This window comes from Panthera pardus, unplaced genomic scaffold, assembly GCF_024362965.1.
Source record: "Panthera pardus isolate Hobbes unplaced genomic scaffold, ASM2436296v1 HiC_scaffold_7, whole genome shotgun sequence".
Taxonomy (NCBI): Eukaryota; Metazoa; Chordata; class Mammalia; order Carnivora; family Felidae; genus Panthera; species Panthera pardus.
The window spans coordinates 40,667,780-40,689,198 of NW_026527002.1; the positions used below are offsets into that span (position 1 = coordinate 40,667,780).

The window sequence follows — 21,419 nt, forward strand, 5'->3', positions numbered from 1 at the left end:
AGCAGTTACTCTATAGTTGGATGGCTTAGTTATACATTTCATATACCCAAGTCTCTAATATTCTTCCTTTTCTTTCAAAAATTCCAAATACACAGTTTCAATAGAGCAAATGAAATTTAAAATGTCTCATACAATCAAATTCAACAAAGAATGTAAATACTCTCCCAGATTATATTTTTTGAGTTTTAAAATTACCAAAACCTACCAGAATTTTTAATATAATTAACATATAACTGCAATATAAATTTAAGGTTTGAAACAGTTTTATTACACTAAAAAATTTACAATCATTAATATACAAGTTCCTCCGAACCAGTAATCATCCAGTTTTAATAAGAGAGATTTAATGTCATCTAAATATCATTATGTATAAAATAAACCCAGAAGATATTTCTTTGCATTAAATATCATTTTCAGAATACTTTATGAGCATGACAGGGACTATACATTTCATCACATTTCTCAATACTCTTATCAAAGCATATATGCAGTAGAGGCTAAAATAGAAAAAAAAAAAAAAACTTAAATAAAACTACAATATTCCCAGATATTAAAACTACATGCTCAGCATTTTTCTGCTCAGCATTTTAAATTCATCTAAATATAAGAAAAGTTATGAATTTCAACTCTGACATTCCAATCATTGAGCATGCAAAAAAATTTAAAAAAAGAAAAAAAGAAACCCATACACTATTGATGAAAGTGTAAGATGATACAATCACTTTGGGAAAAGGTCTGGCAGTTTCTTAAAAACTTAAACATATAGGTCTTCCCTAATCCAGCATCATGTCTACTAGAAATTTATACAAGAAAACTCAGAATCTTTATACATAATAGCCAAAATCTGGAAATAGGCCAAAAGTCCATCAAAAAATAATGGATACACAAACTGAGGTATACTTCTACAATGGAATACTACTCAACAACAAGAAGTAATGAGCTACTAATAAGAGGATGAATGAACACAGATATTAAAAACATTAAGATAGGTGCAAGAAAACAGAAACAAAGGGAACATAGTATATGAGTCCAATTATATAAAGTTCTAGAACAGGCAAAACTTATCTATGATTTTTGAAAAATTAGAACAATTGCCTGATGTGCCAAGGGACTGATCAGGAAAGGGGAGGAGAGAACTTTCTGGGGTGAGAATAATGTTCTAAATCTTGATAGGGATATAAGCTACACAAGTGGAGTCACCTGTCACAACTCATCATTTAAAACTTGTATATTTCACTGTTTGCAAATCTTACCCAAAACACACACACACACACACACACACACACACACACACACACACACACAAATACTGAATTCCATTTCACAATACTTATGCTTAATTGTTTAAGGGGAAAGTATTCTAAATAATTATCCAATGTTTTAAATAGCTGTTTTATTTTATAATTGTCTAACATCTTTTTTTAAGGTTATTTATTTTGAGACAGAGAGGGAGGGAGCACAAGTATGAGCCAGTGGGAGAGGGGCAGAAAGAGAGGGAGAGAATCCCAAGTAGGTTCAGCACTATCAGCGCAGAATTGACACGGGGCTCAATCTCATGAACTGTGAGATCATGACCTGAGCTGAAAAGAGTTGGACGCTTAAACAACTGAGCCACCCAGGCACCCCATCGTTTTATTTTTAAAAATGAACTGATGGATGGATACACGATAAAGCAAATATGGCAAAACAATAATCGCAGAATTTAGGTGGCAGGCATATAAAGGTTTACTGCAAAATGCTTTTAACTTTTCCTATTTGAAGAGTTTCTTAATCTTTTTAACGAGGTAAATTCACACATAATTTTAAGACCTTAAAGATCTACTAACAAAGTGTAAGTCTAATGATATATCTCTTTTAATTTAAATTTTGGGGCTAACTTTGGGTGGTAATTTTATTTTAATTTATATGGCTTTCCACTACTTACGAAGCAACTGAACACTAAAAATGATACAAATTCAAATTATACCTACTAGGTTTAATCAATTTAAAAAATATATAAAAATATACTGAGTCAATTTCTCAAAATCATATGCAAACATTTAATATGACTGTTAACATTTAGATTGTATATCTTAAGAACTCACTTTTTTGTATTTAAGTATTACAACCATATTTCATCTAATTATTTTTACATATTTACAATCAAATTCACCATCAAAAACTTAACTGATTTTGAGAATTTGTGGATCTTAACATCTAAAAAAAATATATTATGACATTTAGACACGGTACATTTAGTATCCACTATAAACACAATTATTTAAATAAATGTATTTCAATTGCGCCCCATCCAAAAAATTTTATCTCAGTAGTACTGAATTCTTTGTCTTATGACACATAAAGAGTACACAAATCAGTACAATGTATCACCCTGTATTTAAAAGATATGTACTAACAAAGCATTTAACCACCATCATCTACAGTATATATTAAATACAATATGTCACACTCTAAATTATTTACATGTCTATTTAAAATTTGACATTACTCTAAAAGAAGGCACATGGAAATAATTCATAGTCTAAACATTTTCACATAAATAAAGATGCAACAAGGTAGAATGAAATCTTTCAAAAATAACACTCAATGTCTCATACAAAAAAAGCCAAGTACTTAATTTGAAATTTTTAAGAAATCTAATGGTATGTTTAGAAATGAAAAGAGCTTTGTTAAGTTTTTCAGGATGCCATTATAAATCATACCTAGTTTAGAAAAATCAAGTTGTAAAAGTAACAATGTATCATTTAAGTTCATGTGGATAAGGTACAAAGGTGGCAAAAATAACCTGTTATCCAAATTACTAATATACTCAATGAAAGGATATTTTGACTTAGCTTATTTTTCAAATTTAGTATGCTTTTACAGAATCAAGTCTACATTTTAAAAATAAAATCACTCTTACCTATGTTTTTCAGCATTACATTTCGTAGGTAAAGTTCATGGCATTTAAATTTTTGCAAATTACAATTAAACAAGATTGACTCAGAAAAATGCTGCAGTAAACTCACTGCAATAAGTACAATTCTGGTGTTTAAATGTATATAAAAATAAAGTTTTTTCTTCTACGCAGTCCCTAAATTCTAAGGAGTCTGTCACCTGACACAACCAAAGAAACAACAATCTTGAACAATGCTGAAGGAAAATATGACTGTAGAAGACTATTACGGGCAGCAAAAAAACTTTCAAGGGCAATTTTGTATATTAATTTGTTACCTACCACAGTGATTTTAGAACCTAACCACACACAAAAATAAATGTGTTGCACTTTTTTGAACACAAAACTCTCCTAGAAAACATCTCACAAATTTAATGTTGCACAGAGCAGAGTCTGGAAAACTGATCTGGCTGCACAAAGTCAACATTCAAATTGAACATTAACATCAATTCTGAGGAGCAGCATGCTAAGATTATAATATGAATTACATTACATATGGTAATATGCTTCCAATAATTTCAAAAGTTAAAACTGACTACTTCAAGGATGTATTTACTAAAATTATATTGTAAAAACATTAAATTAGAATTATAAGATTCTAATCTCTTGAGTCCAGTTTAGACTTAAAGAAAAATCACAGCATAAAGATGGAAGTACTGAAAAGAGGTATATTATGCATGCAAGGCATTTTCATAATAAAATATTTAGCTCTAATAGCAGACATAAAATGCCAATGAAATTAAGCAATCTACAAACTAAAATAGTACCAGGAGAGGTTTTTTTAATTCTATTTCAATAGCCATAACCTAATTCTGGATTTAATTTCCTCTCACTAAATGCCCAACCCACAAATGCTATTATAATGCTAACTCAGATATCTAATTTATATCCCTCTAATTAAAAGTGTTCAATGACTACTTATTGTACATTCAACTATGATTATAAAAACAGCATTCAGTGTCATCCATAATCTGGCACCAATCAACTTCCAAACTAATGTCCCTCAATTCACCTTCACCCACCTCCTCTTTTCAGCAAAATTTTTTGAGAATCTAGTATGATTTAGGCATCAAGCTACATTCCAAATACTCTGTTCTAGTGGTTCTCAAACTTTAGCTTCCATCAGAATCTCTAGAGGGTTTATAACAGATTGCTGGATTCACCTCCAGAGTTTCTGATTCAAAAGGAAATGGATTTACATTTCTAACAAAGTTCTCAAGTGGTGGCGATGTTGCTGGTCAACGCTACTCTTGGTGAACCATTACTCTACTCCAAAGGCAACAAACTGGAAGCCCAGTGGCCGAATGAGGCCCACTCACATGTTTTGTCTATGTAGTTTTTAAAACATTTTGAATTATTTGCAAACATTTTTAAGTTGAAAATCTTCACATAAAAATGCAGATTTCTGGAGTACTGCATGTAAAAATTTTGCTGGAGCTAATAGTAGCTATTCATTTAATCCTAGTCTAGGTAACTAAGTCCTAATTGGCCCTCTCTGTATCCACTTAAAATCACCTGGCCTACCACTGTGCTTGTATTCCCTGATTCACTTCTCCCCATTCTCTAAACCTTTTCCCATGTTGTTCATTCTGACTTAAACATCCTTTTTCCACTGTAATGAAATACTGAAATTCCACCTACCCATTTCTAAAGATTGGCTTAAAAATCCTTCCTCAACAAAGCACCAACAAAAATATACATATTAAAAATTTCACTTAAATTTAAAATGTGCTTTCAGAATTGGGATTTTATTTCTGCAAATACTAAAATAGCAGTATTTACAATAATATATATTAAATCATAACTATTTTTTGCTATTTCTATGTAAAATTTTAATTTTGTTCATTAACTTTTTTACTGTGAAATAAATCTTTTTCAGAATAAGATATGAAAAATGATTACGACATTAAATCTTATAGCCAAAATATATAAGTCCAGACAGAGAACATCTTATTTTGCTGGACAAAAAAGGGAAGAAGACTAGGGGTAACTGATAGAAGTCCTCTGATTTCATAACTATGAATCTTTAAAAGCAATTTTGATGAAATAAACACTTCTATAATTTTTTCATATGGAATATATTTTAGTGGATTTTTACTTCTATGGAATAGCAGGGGAGAAACCTACAGAGAAATGAAAACTGAATGCTGGTCCTTGCTCTGCCATAAACAGCTCTGTTACATCAAGTCACTGAGTTCTCCAATTGACCTCAGTTTCATATCTCTAAACTGAAGAGGTGGAAAAAAGTGATTTCCAAATACCTTCCCTCTCTAAAATTCTATCACTTCTTCAAAACACAGGGAAGCATAAAAATCAATGTCATACAGACAAGCTTCTCTTATCAGGCCTGTACTGTTTCTAAATTAGACGGACTTAAAAACCTTGAACTACAGTTTTCAAAGCTCTAATTTAAAATGCTGAAGACTCAGAACTTTGAAAGAATACGTTTGTATATCTTTTTCATGTATGTTCTATTTTAATGATCAAAATAAGACATCTTTTGTAAGGCCATCAATTAAACTTATTAGAAAAAAAAATTGAAGACAAAAAATATATAACCATGCCAACCAATGCATACGTTTTAATATATGTCAAAAGAAAATTAAATAATTGGATAATGTCAAAAAAAAGGCTTTTTCACAATTGAGACTAACAACACTTTTTAAGAGTATATGTATCCTGCTTAGGATATTACCAAATGAAAGTAATTGGGCCAAAATTAAAATTATCAAATTGCAAGATTAAAAAAAAATATTAGAGACTATTACATTCAGGCAGATCATGCCGTAAGCGAACTGCTTTCAACTTCTCCACTTCAATTTTTGCTCTTAGCAGCTCTTCCTCTAGCTGCTGCCTTCTTTTCAATCCATCCCTCTTCTCCTGAACGTACAATCCAAAATTTTTTTGATTTTCTAAAATTATCTGATGCTCTTCTTTCAGCATTTGCAGAATCTGAGGGTCATACCCTAACTGTGACCTAAAGTGTTCTCCACGCTCATGCCGAAAAAAATCATCTCTCCTTGGGATAGAAGATGGAGACGAGGTCATTCTCATGTCAACAGAGGAAAGTGACGGCGACAAAGATCTTTCCATAACATGTACTAATTCATGGTCTTCTCTTTGCTCTAAAATATCACTCTGTTGAGAATTTAAAACCAGTGGAGGAGGGGGCTTAATGTCTTCTTCTTGCTTCACCTCCACTGTAATAGCAACTGGATGGTGATCCAACATTACCTGTAGTGAACTCGTACCAGCCTGTGCTTCCTCATCCAAGTTTGCACTACAGCACACAAAAAAGCATTAAATGTAAATCAAATGAAGACAAGAGCATATTTATAGCATCATTTCATAATTAGTATACATCAAATTGTCAAGCTTTAGAGCTATAAAGAAAATTGGAAACAAAAAAATTTAATCCTTGAAATTTAAAATGACTAAATTTAAAATTTCAATAATATATATATACAGCTCTCACTGCATCCTTAACTTTAAAATCAAGCTCTTAAAAGGACAAAAAATTGCAAATACTACCTAAGGCCAATGAAGTAAATAAAAAAGAAAGGCCTTTCTTAATGCTCTCAAAGAGATACCACATGTTCCCACAAGCCCGACATTCTTAAATGGTATAAAGGGACATTTACCGCACTTTGGGCCTTGCTATTCCCACACCTTAGCCCTAGATCCCCTGCTCCTGCTCTCCTGGGCTGATCTAAAAATCACCAAGGTCCATGATTTCTAGGATAGTAGAAGACCATAGATAGGAGGTACTGTCCTCCTATAGGATTTCTATATCTGTCCAAAAAAAAACAAAATCAAGTTTTTGTATGGCTTTGGGTATGCCCAACTATCAGAATGTTATCCTAACTATACAATTTTAGATACCATGGTGTTTATTCTTTACAGATCCTAAACCACATGACTCTGTTGGCCTTTCAGTCTTTCAACCATTGGTCAGGTAAAGTTCACAGGGAAAGGTTTCATATCCACTACTGTATCCCCAGCAGAGCATAATACTGTACTTGGAACCTAGCAGGTATTTATCACATGTTGAATGATTAAACAAAAGGCATTTTTAATGAAGTATTTTTAAATGGCTTATATACTATATACTGAAAGCCTGTTAAATTTACATGTAACTTTCATAAAATACGCACTTCTATCAGAGAAAACTAGTTTTAGCGTAATTTAAACTGTGACATAACAATATTTGTTATGACATAAAACACAATGTATCTAAAAATTCTACTTTTTCAACAAACAAATTTCATGAGTAACATGAAGCTACTGATTAAGAATATGTAATTTTTTTCTTGGGTTTTTTTAAATGTATGCTTCTGCCTAACTTAAAAATAAGTTATAGAGGGGAAAGGGAGTATCGGACCATTAGTGAAAAAAACACTACATTCAACATTAGAGAACACTTTCCAAATGATAAATAAGTAACATAGTTAAGAATGCACTCTATATGGATGATTAAAATGCTGGAATAAGTTCAAGTAGAACATGAGGAACAAAATTAAAACTCTCCATATGTCACTTACTAATGAAATTAAATTGCCAGAAATTATCAGATATTTAAGAGATACAAATGAAATAATAAGATATATAGTATGTTATGAAAAATTTGTAGATTATATAAATTCCTTACTTTTCATTCTTTTTGTCACCTTACAATTTTCAAAAGTAAAACAATACAATATCAATGTAATTCAAAGTAGCAAGTCTTCCCTTTATTAACTCTAAAACCTAGCAAGGAGGAAGGTTAAAACTACAGACAAAAATGAAACTTTTAAAAACCCACATAATTGCTATTCCAAATTAGTATGTATAAAGGAGTATAAGAACCACTATTATATACAGACATTACACTCCCATGTAAATTTTAAAATGCTTTTATCAGAAATATTCATTTTCATTGAAACATTACAAGTAAGCATAACGAAGTAAAAAATAAATGTTTTAGAGAAGGTCACAAAAATTATAAGCAGGACTTCTAAAATTTATGAATTTTGAAGGTCAAATAGACTGCAAAAACACAAAATATAATCTGATATTAGAGAAAAGTAAAAATAAAGACATATATCAATGTGTTATAGAGGTAGCCTTACAAAACGGGTATATATCTTTAAATATGTTAAATATAAGCAGTAATATTTACCTTATTAAGAATGGGAGAGTTTGGTGAGATTAACAGGCATATTTTATACTGAAGCATAACTAAGATTATAGATTATAAACTTCTGAGAATTATGAAGATTCAAGATGATGTCAAATCAAGTAAAAGCACATTAAATATACAAATATGTTAAATAAAAATGCTAATACAGAGAAAATGGCAATGTGCACACTGACACAAGCACTTAAAAGGCTTATTTCTAATAATAAATTCTTCCCTTTAAAATATGAAAAGTTGTTCTTGTTTAAATAGTGGGTTTTGTAATGTATAAATTAACAAATTCATTTATCAGAGCAATGTTGTTATCCCAAAAGATTGACTGTATGTTCACAAATAGTCATAATGTAAACAGATACTTGTATATTACTTCTCTTCTATACTCACTGTATTTTTAAAATACACCACTAATTAAAACTACAGTTTATATATGTAGTTTTCAAATTACAAAAGCCTATACTTAATACCCAAAAGGTAGTTTTATACCTGTAACACGAAAGCCACTTTGCGGGGGCAGGGGGGTGGTTAATAAGCAGTACAGTATAAAAGTCTTACTGTGGAGTTTTTTGGACACCCAGCAAATTAGGATTTAATCATTTCTCTTCACAGAGAACATTTTAAGCACTGATGAATTAATACACTGTGTATCCAAGTTCCAGATTCCCCCTGATTTTTTTTTTTTACTATGTTATCTACCAGAAATAAGCAGTGTATGATAAGAAGCTGGTCTCAAAAAAACTACCCTAATAAATTATAAAAATAACAAGTTTGGTTAAAAAAGTTTTTCTCCCCTGTTTCTCTCCTAACTTCAAAAGGATTTCACAGGTAATCAATAATTTAGCTTATATAATGACTCTTCCACCAAGAAGAAAGCACTGTAAATCTTTGTTTGAAATGTCCCTCAACTCACAAGTTTACAATTTGTTTAAATAACCCTAAATGGTTCAGAAGAATGCAGCTGCCATTTTTATCTTTTGTCAGGGGTTAAAATTTGAATTAGTAATAAGATAACAGTTTTGAAGATTCCCAGTTATTCCCAGACCATAAATTTAACCAAACAACTGTTTCTAACCCTGTAAGAACTTAGTTGCTTACTCATATATTAAAATTCATAGTTTATATCTTTGCAAAATAGGAGTGCTTACCCTTCTTTCCTATATGATTCAAGATCAAAGTGAAACTACACCATTAATGAACAAAAACAACAAAAACTTTTAATTTTATTAAGTAATCTGAATCCCTAATTAGGCATTAACTCCTTGTATTTATCTTTCTTATTTTGAATATGTTGGAAAATAATTTAAACTGTCTTAGTATATACAATCATGCCATTAATAAATTTACTTAATTTTTTATTTTAGGCTTTTAGCTCAATTAATATTCACTAAGTGTAGACAGTAATAATTCATTAAAAAACAAGGGTTCTTCCATTTCTCCTGAAACTGCTAACTTTACATAAAATTGAAAATTCCAATGAAATATAATCTTAAATAAGAAAAAGATATCTCTCAGAAGCTAATTAGCAATTTAAATTTTAAGCTTAAAAAGTTTATGAGGTTATGTTACAAATTTCATCCCATTTATTACTCCCTAACCTTTACTTTTAGAAACTATAGAGAGAAGGAAGGGGGAGGGGAAGACAATAAAAAGTGGCTTAAATCAAATGCAGCAGAAAAATTCCTTATAGCCTCACTTTTCTTTTTTAAGAAAGCAAAACAAAGACACTATTCATTGCTCCCGTAGTGGGGATGCTTACTATGCATATCTCTATCACAACTAAGCCAGAGCCCAATAGATAGGAGGCGCCATAATTTTCCACAAGAAAATAAAATAAAGCTTACCTTTGAATGTGGTTCCTGTCTCTTACCAGGCAAAAACTGGAAATCTGGGGAATCATCTCCATAACTTTCTTGGTTGGCTCAGAAATATTGCTTTTAAAATCTGATTGGGTCTCTTTTTGCTGCAATAGCTCCTGTTTGGCATATTCTTTGAGCCTTTTGTAAAGGGTGCGTAGGCCCTGGGCTGTTCGAGGAGGGCGATCTACTCCAATTGCATTATAGTTTACTGCTATGATATCCCAACATCTATTCTTTTCCACTATTACTGAATGTTTATTAGTGTGTTCTTCGAGAATTTTAACATATGGCTTCACAAGCTTTAGCAAATCAAGCTTTTCAGATAAGGTAAAATTGGAAGATCTAGCCTTTCCTACCATTGTTCTTTTCAAATTAAGTAGGCAGTTTCTGAAACCACCATGCAGCCTTCAGCTCTGCTCAGCTCTTTTCACAAACAGAAAAAGATCAGGCTTAACTAGGCTAGCCTCATTTAGGCCCACGCCTACAGGGGAGGGTTTATTAAAATTCCTCCAGCTTAAGCTGACGCAGGTTCAGGAAATCTGCTTAAGCCAAGCCTGACCTACATAAAGCTTCTCACTGAAGAAGACAGGAAGGCACAAGCAAAACACACTTGTGTATAAAGAGAACAGCTCGAGATAGGATTTAATACACAAAGGTCTAGAGATAAACAGGGAACACAGCTAAAAATTAGCTAATTTAGTGAGAATATCGTATTTCCACACATGTATGCCTAGCTGATAGACTGAAACTGCATTGCAGTACCACTTTAATAAAAACAAAAGAGGAACTGTTTTGTGCTATTTGTTTACAAATCCAGTAGACAGGGAAATGAAAAACTAAAGATGAGTGATGAATGTAGTGATTCCTAACAGAGCCCCTAATCACTGTTTTCTGAGCTGCTGTTCTCTTACAAAATCTGCATAATGCTGGTCCTGCTGTCAATCAGGAATTGCATATCCTCTAGCTAGTTAGGTTACACCCAGACTCAGACTTCACAGTAAAGCTAAGCTTCTCCTTCATTTACAGTCTACAGTAGCCACTACATTTTTTTCAGTTACTTATGAAAAAATTTTTGTTGAACATTAAATCTAAAAAACACTTAAAAATTATATGTTTAAAGCAATGGATTATTCTAGCTGTAACGTATGTGAATATGCTAGCCTGCTTTATCATGTGTAAAAAACACCATTCACAGTGAGAACAGAATAATCATGCCTGAAGACTGCACACAACAAAATGGCATTTGCTATTATTACAGAGTAGGATTTTTATTTAGCTATATTCATATAATTTGGACTATTTAAAAACGAGACACCAGGAGGCGCTTTGGGTGGCTCAGACAGTTAAGCATCTCACTCGATTTAATTTCAGTTCAGGTCATGATCCCACGGTTCGTGGGATCAAGCCCTGAGTCTGACTCTGCACTGGAAGTTCAGAGCCTGCTTGGGATTCTCTCTCTCTGCCCCTCCCCCTCCTGCAGTATCTCTCTCTGGCTCTCAAATAAACATTAAAACAGAGAGAAAGAGAGAGAGACTTCAGGCTCAAAATAGAGTCACTTATGCTAAGTCCCATGTCACCTAATTGCAACTTAATTACAGTTTTGGCTCTTCCAAAAATGGGATTTTAAACCAATCAAGAACTATGTGATCAGCACTAGTGAAGCAATCTGCCTGACAGACCCCTGCCAGACCCTTAAGGAAAATGAACACAACCAATCCACTTTTTCCTAGGATAATTTCCTTGTTCGCACTCACTTCTGCCTATTAAAGTCATTCATTTTGTATAGTTCCTCAGAGTTCTCTTCTGTCTGTTAAATGGGATGCTACCTAATTCATAAATCATTGAATAAAATCAATAAGACCTTCAAAACTTATTCAATTGAATGTTGTTTTTTAACAAATGTAAACAGCTAGTCTAGCCATTTGCAAGGCCACCAGGTGGAGTTTAGAATGTACTTTCTAATCCCTGTCAGAAAACATAATAAATGTATGCATAACAATTTTAACAATGTAACATAAACAAGGTAAAAAAAAAAAAAAAAGCCTATTTTCCCTTCATATACAAGTATAGGGGCTAAGGGCAAGCTGCTCCAAAAATGGGCCACTTTGGATGAAGACTGTTTTGACCTAAAAGCAATCAAAACTCAGCAGATTGAGGAAAAGCTCTTAACCTCCCCCTCAACTGCCTAAATTTACATTGAAAAGGAGAACCTGTACCAAGAAGAAAAGCTACTAACAGATTGTTCCTTACTTAAGAAAGGTATCTACAGTAACAGGGCAACCTTTGTTTTCCATACATATACTCTTACCTTCCTGCTAAAGGTCTTCCTCCTCTTTGTTTTCCCAGACCACTAAACCCCCTCCTTAGCTCAGGATGTTATATAAGTCTCAAATTCCCTGTCTTTGAAATCTCATGTCTGTGTGGATTCCCCGTATGCATAAAACTAAATTTGATTTTCTCATGCTAATCTATCTCCTGTCAATTTAATTCTTAGTCCAGTGAAAAAGACCTAAAGGGCAGAAGATACTTATTCCTCCCTAACATAGCCGTTAGGCAGTTTTATTGCTCAGTAAATTGCAGAAAATAGAAATGCAAATAATATTTGTCCACAGAGATGCAAACTAAAAACTGACCCACCTAACAACCTGATCAAAGGAACTCAAAGGAAACCCAAGAATACAGGATATATGCCATCTTTAGATAATAAACTTAGTTAATTTCAGAAGAAATAACTGGTGATGTATTAAAAAATGAAATGCTGGGGCACCCGGGTGGCTCAGTCGGTTAAAGTGTCCGACTTCAGCTCAGGTCATAATCTCACGGTTCGGTTCTTGAGTTCAAGCCCTACATTGGGCTCCCTGCTGTCAGCACAGAGCCCTCTTCAGATCCTCTGTTACCCCTCTCTCTAACCATTCCACACTCATACTCTCTCAAAAATAAACAAACATTAAAAATTTTTAATAAAAAATGAAATACTGATAAAAATATGAAAAATCAATAAATCTCATAAAATTATCTCAAAGAATGTATACTAAAAATAATTTTCATCCACAAGACTGGCAAAATTCTTAAAGATTGAAAATGTCAAGTAGACGATGGTGCAGGGCAAAGGGTTCTCTTTGGTACTATCATGGGAGTGTAAAACAGCATTCTGGATGGCGGTGTGAGAGTATTAATATTTCACATGTGTAAAACCTTCTAAAATTGCAGTAATCTTACTTCTCGGAATCTAACTTAGAAAAAATATTCAAATACAGGGAAGAATAAACCATTCCCTGTAATAGTATACTGTTGGAAGCAATCTAAGGGCATTTCAGGTGGGGACAATTAAAATCACTAGAATAGGGGCGCCTGGTGGCATAGTTGGGAAAGCATCCAACTCTTGGTTTAGGCTCAGGTCATGATCTTGCAGTTCGTGCGTTTAGACCCCACATTAGGGTCTGTGCCTGACAGCATGGAGCCTACCTGGTATTCTCTCTCTGCTCCTCCCCACCCACCTCTCTCTCAAAATAAATAAAATTTAAAAAAAAATTTTTTTTAATCACTAGAATACATCCATAACTCTAGGCAGCACTAAAATAAAAGAGGCAGATTTTTATGTATTGACACAGAATAAGCTCCAAGATACATGGTAGGTGAAATGAGCAAGTAAAAGAAAAATACATACTATATAATCCCATTATGTTTACCAAAAACAACCAAAGCTAAATAACTGTAGGTACAGAAAAAATATACACAGGTACAAAATATGTAGGCAGGCATAAACACATGTATGAAAACATACTCCCAAAAGGTCTAGAACTCCACTGTCCAATACAGTAATGTTAAGAAAAGAAAACCACAGGCCCTAATGGTATCACTTTGACTGAGTTCCCAAACCGGGGCTTAATACCTAAACTTAGCTGCAGTTTCAACCTCCCCCCAGAAGTGTGGCCTTAACCAGTCAGTCAGGAAATTTTTCTTTCCACCAGTGCCAATGACTCTGTCATCTGGGTCCTCTCTCCCTCAAAGAAAGATGAGGTACTCTGCATGGTAAGACCCCTCCCCTAGAAAACAACCTTGTCAATCCTTTTCTTTCGCTAATAACTTTCTTAACCCTCCTTCCTTCCTTCTATAAAAACCTTTCATTTTATACAACTCTTTGGAGTGCCTCTCTACTAGCTAGAGGAGGTGGGGCCCAATGCATGAATTCTTTAATAAAGCCAATTAGATCTTCAAACTTACTTGGCCTGATTATTTAGCATAGCCATGAATCATGTGTGGCTACTGAGCATTTTAAATGTTGTTAATGGAACCGAGAAAGTGAATTTTAAATTTTATTGAATTTTAATTTAAAGTTAAAAAATTTAAATTGAAGAAACATATTTTTTCCATGAAATACTACTTTACTGTTTTGGTAGGATTACATTTTACATAACATTTTGATCCCATATACTACTATTTCTACATTACTGACAAGAACAACCCCCTTGACCAAACTTCAGTCAGGCTCCTCTGAGCCCTCTTCTCAACTACGCTTTGGCCTTGGCAGCCTGCCAGGCCCAGATTGGCAAGAATCTCTCCACTCTTGATACCTAACCAAATTCTTCATACCTTCACCCCGATCCTAACCAAGTTCCTCTCAGTAATTTTTCATTCACTCACTTCTATATCCTGCCCCTTGGCTATAAATCCCTGCTGTGTTGGGAGTTCAATTCAATCTCTACCCTCTACTGCAATAGTTTTGAGTAAAGTCTTCTTGCTTATTTTACTTTTCCAATACAATTTTTCTTTGACATTACACATAATCACATCACCAGTGTAGACAATGTTTCTTTCTTTTTTTTTTTTTTTTATAGTAATCTCTACACCTAATAAAGGGCTTAAACTCACAAACCTGAGGGTCAAGAGTCGCATGCTCTACCAACTGAGCCACCCAGGGCCCTTCCACCAGTGTATTCAATCTTAACAAATTGATTACGTTTGAATGATTTTTTTCTATGCACTGATGTAACATTTAATGGACTTGTCTGAATATTTTATGCAGACAGTACAAATTACAGTGATATCCTGTGTAACTGTAATTGATTACTGTTCTGAAATATTTATTACAGTTTTAATTGCATTATAATTAAACTCTTTTTCTAGCCAAAAACATTTAAGAATGGACAAAAAAAAATTTTTTTAATGTTTATTTATTTTTGAGAGACAGAGAGAGACAGAGCACAAGCAGGGGAGGAGCAGAGAGAGAGGGAGACACAGAATCCAAAACAGGCTCCAGGCTCTGAGCTGTCAGCACAGAGCCCAGCGCGGGGCTCGAACCCACAAACCGTGAGATCATGACCTGAGTTGAAGCCAGACGCTCAACCAACTGAGCCACCCAGGCGCCCCAAAAATGGATAAATTTTTTAATATAAAAAGAAAATACACTACTGATGCAGAATCAAATGGACATGCAGAAGCTAGTACTCTCACTGGAACAATGAAGAATAAAGACTGGACTAAGGCACATCACAAATTTCACAATAAACACTAAATACAATTTGATACAAGAGAACAGAAATAAGCTGTTCATTGTGTAAAAAAATTTTAGATTATAAACCAGACAATACTATGTGACACTGTCAACAAATACATAGTAAATCTAACAAGAAATTTCCTCTCAACAAACAAAAATGAAGTTTAATCATCTAAAAAAAGAATTAAATATCCAGAAACATTTTTAAATAATATATAACAAGGTGTGAGCTTGTCACTTTGGCCAGCCATAAAATGGCTTGGTTTCTTGCACAAAAAAGGAAAACCATTTCTAGATGAAGAGCTGGTGAAAAAACCTTTATTTCAGGTATGGAAATTTTGTCATTACGGGAAAATTTTTTTAAAGATATTTTTAGGGGTGTCTGACTGGCTCAGTCAGAAGAGCATGCAATTTTTGATCTTGGGGTCATGAGCTCAAGCCCCATGTTGAGTGCAGAGATTACCAAAAAAAAAACAAAAAACAAACAACAATATATACTTTTAAAAGGATTAGTTAAGCAAACAATTGTCTGCAGAATACAAGACCTAACACACTGATTCAATGATTCAGTATTTTTAAAATACAAATACTTTTCTTTAGATTTAAATGAGTTGTACAATTAAAAGATAAACTTTACTATGAATATTTGGGTCACATCTTATCTCAAAGGACTTCCAAACTGATAAGAAATGCTATCAATTCATGACCAAATATTCATGGCATAGATATTTGTGTATCTTCTATATCTGTAAAAAGAAGAATTTCAGTGAGAAGTGGAAAAAAAAAGTTCCACCACAACCGATCATTGCTCTCTTAGGTTAGGTTAAAACTGATCTATTGAAATTTTAAAACAAAAACTAATGTTTTGGGGTGTCTGGCTGGCTCAGTCAATAGAGCATGCAACTCTTGATCCTGGGGTCGTAAGTTCAAACCCCGTGTTGGGTGTACAGTTTACTTTAAAAGATAATTAATTAATGACAGATAAATAAACTAATGAATGTTTTACTTATTACTTTGTTCCAGATATACTATAAAAATTTTGTACTTCATTTTCATAAGTAGACTCTAAGGAAACTATCTTGAATATAGTTGTTAAAATCGTTTGGAATATGTATGCAACTGCTATGACCACTGCCAGTTTATAGAAAAAGAAACAGAACACATTTCATTTAATGATGTTTTTTTGTTCTTCACCAGTGCTCACTGGTTGAGTCACAAAGTTTTGTAAAGAATTATAGTACTGTGAACTCCAATTCAACATTTGTTTGAAACAAAAGGAATGCTTGCCAAACATTCAATAATCAAAAACGAAAAAATGATACTTTACATTTTCTTACCAATATCACAGTTATATATGAATGAGCTAAATTTGAAGCTCTGACAAAAAAGTATCTGTGACCTGGTTAGATAGGTAAGAGAATTATGTTTAAAGTGAAAATTTTCGGGGTGCCCGGGTGGCTCAGTCGGTTGGGCAGCCGACTTCGGCTCAGGTCATGATCTCGCCGTCCGTGAGTTCGAGCCCAGCGTCAGGCTCTGTGCTGACAGCTCAGAGCCCGGAGCCTGTTTTGGATTCTGTGTCTCCCTCTCTCTCTCTGACCCTCCCCCATTCATGCTCTGTCTCTGTCTCAAAAATAAATAAACGTTAAAAAAAATTTTTTTAAGTGAAAATTTTCATGATACAAATCAGTAAGTGACATACACATTTTTCCAACATGAATCAATGGAAAACTTTAATTGCAATTCAGAGTGATATGCAAATTGCATGCAAAAGCTATAAAATTTTTGAAAAGTACTTTGTTGGGGCGCCAGGGTAGCTCAGTCAGTTAATCATCCGACTGGATCTCAGTTTAGGTCTTAATCTCACAATCATGAGTTCAAGCCCTGTGTTGGGCTCTGCACTGAGCCTGGAGCCTGCTTAAGATTCTACCTCTCTCTCTCTCTCTCTCTCTCTCTCTCTCTCTCTCTCTCTCTCTCTCCCTCTGCTCCTCTCCCCCGCTCAGGCTCTCTCTCCAAAAATAAAAAATATTTTGTTGATATTCATAAATTTAGAGCTGCCTTTTAATTTACACAATGACCGTGTGAAATCAATGTTAATAATATTAACATTGAAAATGTGACATAGTAAATTTACTTAACTTTGACATACTTTTGAAACTGATGTGGTTTTTTTTTTAATGTTTATTTATTTTTGAAGGAGAGAGACACAGAACGTGAGCAGGGGAGGGGCAGAGAGAGAGAGAGAGAGAGAGAGAGAGAGACATAGAATCCCTAACAGGCTCCAGGCTCTGAGCTGTCAGCACAGAGTCCAACGTGGGGCTCAAATTCACGAGCTGTGAGATCATGACCTGAGCTGAAGTCAGACGCTCAACTGACTGAGCCACCCAGGTGCCCTGAAACTGATACTTTTAATTCCCAGTCAAATCAATTCTTCTAAAACAGATGGAATTAGTTTTGCAGATCTAGAAATGAATATAAACAAAATTTTTAAAAACTCTATTCAGATAGTAAACAACTTTTAACTATGTTTAGAACTTGGGTATACAAATCTGTTTTTTCAATTGTACTATGCAATCTAAATAATGATCAAGAATTCACAATAAAAATTCAGCATCCAAACTGAGATGTAAATGTAAAATATATACCAACTTTTTAAAACTTAGTACAAATAATAACATATTAATTACATGTTGAGATGATATAAATTTTGGGTTAAATAAAATGCATCATAAATATTAATTTCATCTGCTTTTTACTTTTGCTTAATGTGGCTACTAGAAAATTTTATAATCTATGTACATGATTTGTATTATATTTCTACTGACACAATGGTCTAGAAGGATAGCCATCAAATTATTGACAGTAACTATTACTGGGAGGAGACTGAAATGGAGAATAGTAAAGAACTATTAATTTAACTGTATTATTAGAAAATGTATAAAAATATGTTCATGTATCACTTATATAACCAAAATCAAATTGTAAGTAACTCTTACAAACTAAGAAAAACAATGCTATAGAATACCGGATGTAGAATAGAAAAAAATTTAAAGAATAAAAGAACATCCAACATATAGAACTTGACCTCACAAGCAATTAGGGAGATAGAAATGAAAAGATCACAGTAGATTTTACCGATTCAACTGGCAAAAGTTAAAAAAAGTTAGGGGCGCCTGGGTGGCTCAGTCGATTGAGCGTCTGACTTTGGCTCAGGTCATGATCTCACGGTTTGTGAGTTTGAGCCCCGCGTCGGGCTCTGTGCTGACAGCTCGGAGCTGGGAGCCTGTTTTGGATTCTGTCTCCTTCTCTCTCTGCCCTTCCCCACTTGTGCTCTGTCTCTCAAAAATAAATAAATGTAAAAAAAAAAAATTTTTTTTTTAAAGTTAAAAAGGTTTAATTTAGCAGGATGTGTTAAAAAAGATGGGGAGGAGGCTCCTGGGTGGCTCAGTTGGTTAAGCGTCAGACTTCAGCTCAGGTCCTGATCTCACGGTCCGTAAGTTCAAGCCCCGCGTTGGGCTCTGTGCTGTCAGTTGAGTCTGGAGCCTGCTTCCGATTCTGTCTCCCTCTCTCTCTGCCCCTCCCCCACTCACTCTCTGTCTCTATCAAAAAATGAATAAATGTTAAAAAAAAACTTAAAAAAAAAAAGATGGGGAAATAAATTCTCTCAGATGCTAATGATGGCAGAGTCATTTTGGAAGGCAGTTTGGCAGACCATATTAAAATGTAATGCAAGGGGCGCCTGGGTGGCTCAGTCGGTTAAGCGTCCGACTTCAGCTCAGGTCACGATCTCGCAGTCTGTGAGTCAGAGCCCCGTGTCGGAATCTGGGCTGATGGCTCAGAGCCTGGAGCCTGTTTCAGATTCTGTGTCTCCCTCTCTCTCTGCCCCTCCCCTGTTCATGCTTTGTCTCTCTCTGTCCCAAAAATAAATAAACGTTAAAAAAAAAAAAATTAAAATGTAATGCAAAAATAATAATTAAAAAAAGTAATGCAAACATATTATGATTCTGACTACTATTTGCATAAGTTCGTAAGACCACATGCACAATGATATACACTGCAGGATTGTTTTTAACAAAAATCCTAAATAAACTATGATATAATCATACCACTGTTACTCTGCAGCGATTAAAAGAATGAGGTACCTCTATATGTTCTAAAATTAAAACAAGTATCTCCAAAGCATACTAGTGAAAACTGCAGGGGCACCTGGGTGGCTCAGTCAGCTAAGCATCCGACTTCAGCTCAGGTCATGATCTCGCAGTTTGTGAGTTTGAGCTGTGTGCCGGGCTCTGTGCTGACAGCTCGGAGCCTGGAACCTGCTTCAGATTCTGTGTCTGCCTCTGCCTCTCTCTCTCTCTCTCAAAAAAAAAAAAAAAAAAATTAAAAATTAAAAAAAAAACTGCAAAGAATCCTCAACACAGAACAAAACAAAAAGCAACCTTTTCATTTTGGGAGTAGATATTTGCAAATGATACATCTGATAATGGGTTAAAATCCAAAACATATAAAGAATTTATATAACTTAACACCAAAAAAGAAACCCCACAAATAACCCAATTTAAAGTGGGCAGAGGACCTGAATACACATTTCTCCAAAGAAGACATCCAGATGACCAATAGACACGTGAAAAGATGCTCAATATCACTAATCATTAGGGAAATGCAAATCGCCTCACACCAGTCAGAATGGTTGGTATCAAAAAGACAGACATAACAAGTGTTGGCAAGAATGTAAAGAAAAAAACCTTCATGCACTGTTGTGGGAATGTAACTTGGTGCAACCAATGTGGAATGCAGTATGGAGGTTCCTCAAAAAATTAAAAATAGAATTACCATATGATACAGTAATTCCACTACAAGAAATTTACCCTAAGAAAACAAAAACATTAATTCAACAAGACATATGCACCATGTTTATTGCAGCATTATTTACAAAAGCCAAGATACAGAAGCAACCTAAGTGCCCACTGATAGATGTATGAATACAGAATATGTGGTACACACACACACACACACACACACACACACACACTAGAATATTACTCAGCCATAAAAAAAAAAAGAATGAGATCTTGCCATTTGTAACAACATAGACGGTCACAAAGGGTATCATCTTAAGTAATATAAGTCAGACAAAAACAAAAACCATGATTTCACTTCCATGTGCATCTAAAAAACAAATGAACAAACAAAAGAAAACAGAAACAGACTCATGAAAACTGAGAATAAACTAGTAGTTGCCAGAGGGGAGGGGAGTAGGGGAATGGGCAAAATAGGTGAAGCGGATTAAGAGGTATAAACTTTAAGTTATAAAATAGGTCATGGAAATAAAAATATATAGCATTGGGAATATAGTGAATAATACTGTAATAATGTTGTATGGTGACAGATGGTGACTACATTTTATCATGGTGAGCACTGAATAATGTACAGCTTGTCAAATCACTATGCTGTACACCTGAAACTAATATAACTAATGAAATCGACTATACTCCCAACAATAAAAGTTTTCTTATATCAATTTTTAAAAGTAAGCTAGACTGGGCTGCCTGGGTGGCTCAGTAGGTTGAGTGTCCAACTTTGGCTCAGGTCATGATCTCATGGTTTGTGGGTTTGAGTCCCATGTCCGGCTCTATGCTGACAGCTCAGAGCCTGGGGTTCTTAGGTATTCTGTGTCTCCCTCTCTCTCTGCCCCTCCCCTGCTCACGTTCTGTCTCTGTCTCTCACTCAAAAATAAATATTTAAAAATAATAATAATAATAATAATAATAATAATAATAATAAAGTAAATAAATAAAAGTAAGAAAGACTGGGGTACCTGGCTGGCTCAGTCAACAGAGTATGTGACCCTTGATTTGGGGTTGTGAGTTCAAGTCCCATGTTGGGCATAAGCTTCCTAAAAAAAAATTTTTTTTAAACAAGACCAATGAATAGATGGGTATGTAATAAAGCAAATATAGT

General features: G+C 34.0%; 1 protein-coding gene across 7 annotated transcripts in view; it reads right to left on the reverse strand.

The window, feature by feature from the left end:
* The window catches only part of LOC109269505 (RAD54 homolog B), a 120,416-nt gene that overhangs the window by 70,082 nt on the left and 28,915 nt on the right, over positions 1-21,419 (reverse strand). For 2 of the 7 annotated variants that reach the window (XM_019453481.2, XM_019453480.2), the window contains exons 1-2: positions 9,950-10,441; positions 5,704-6,215 (exon numbers count right to left, since the gene is read on the reverse strand). The exons of 2 other annotated variants lie outside the window; for them this stretch is intronic. In XM_019453481.2, coding sequence (XP_019309026.2) covers positions 5,704-6,215; positions 9,950-10,323 — 886 coding nt within the window. In that variant the 5' untranslated portion in view covers positions 10,324-10,441. Of the gene's footprint in view, positions 1-5,703; positions 6,216-9,949; positions 10,443-21,419 lie in introns of those variants that run through there. 3 more of the 7 variants (XM_019453482.2, XM_053896080.1, XM_053896079.1) reach the window with 2 other exon arrangements.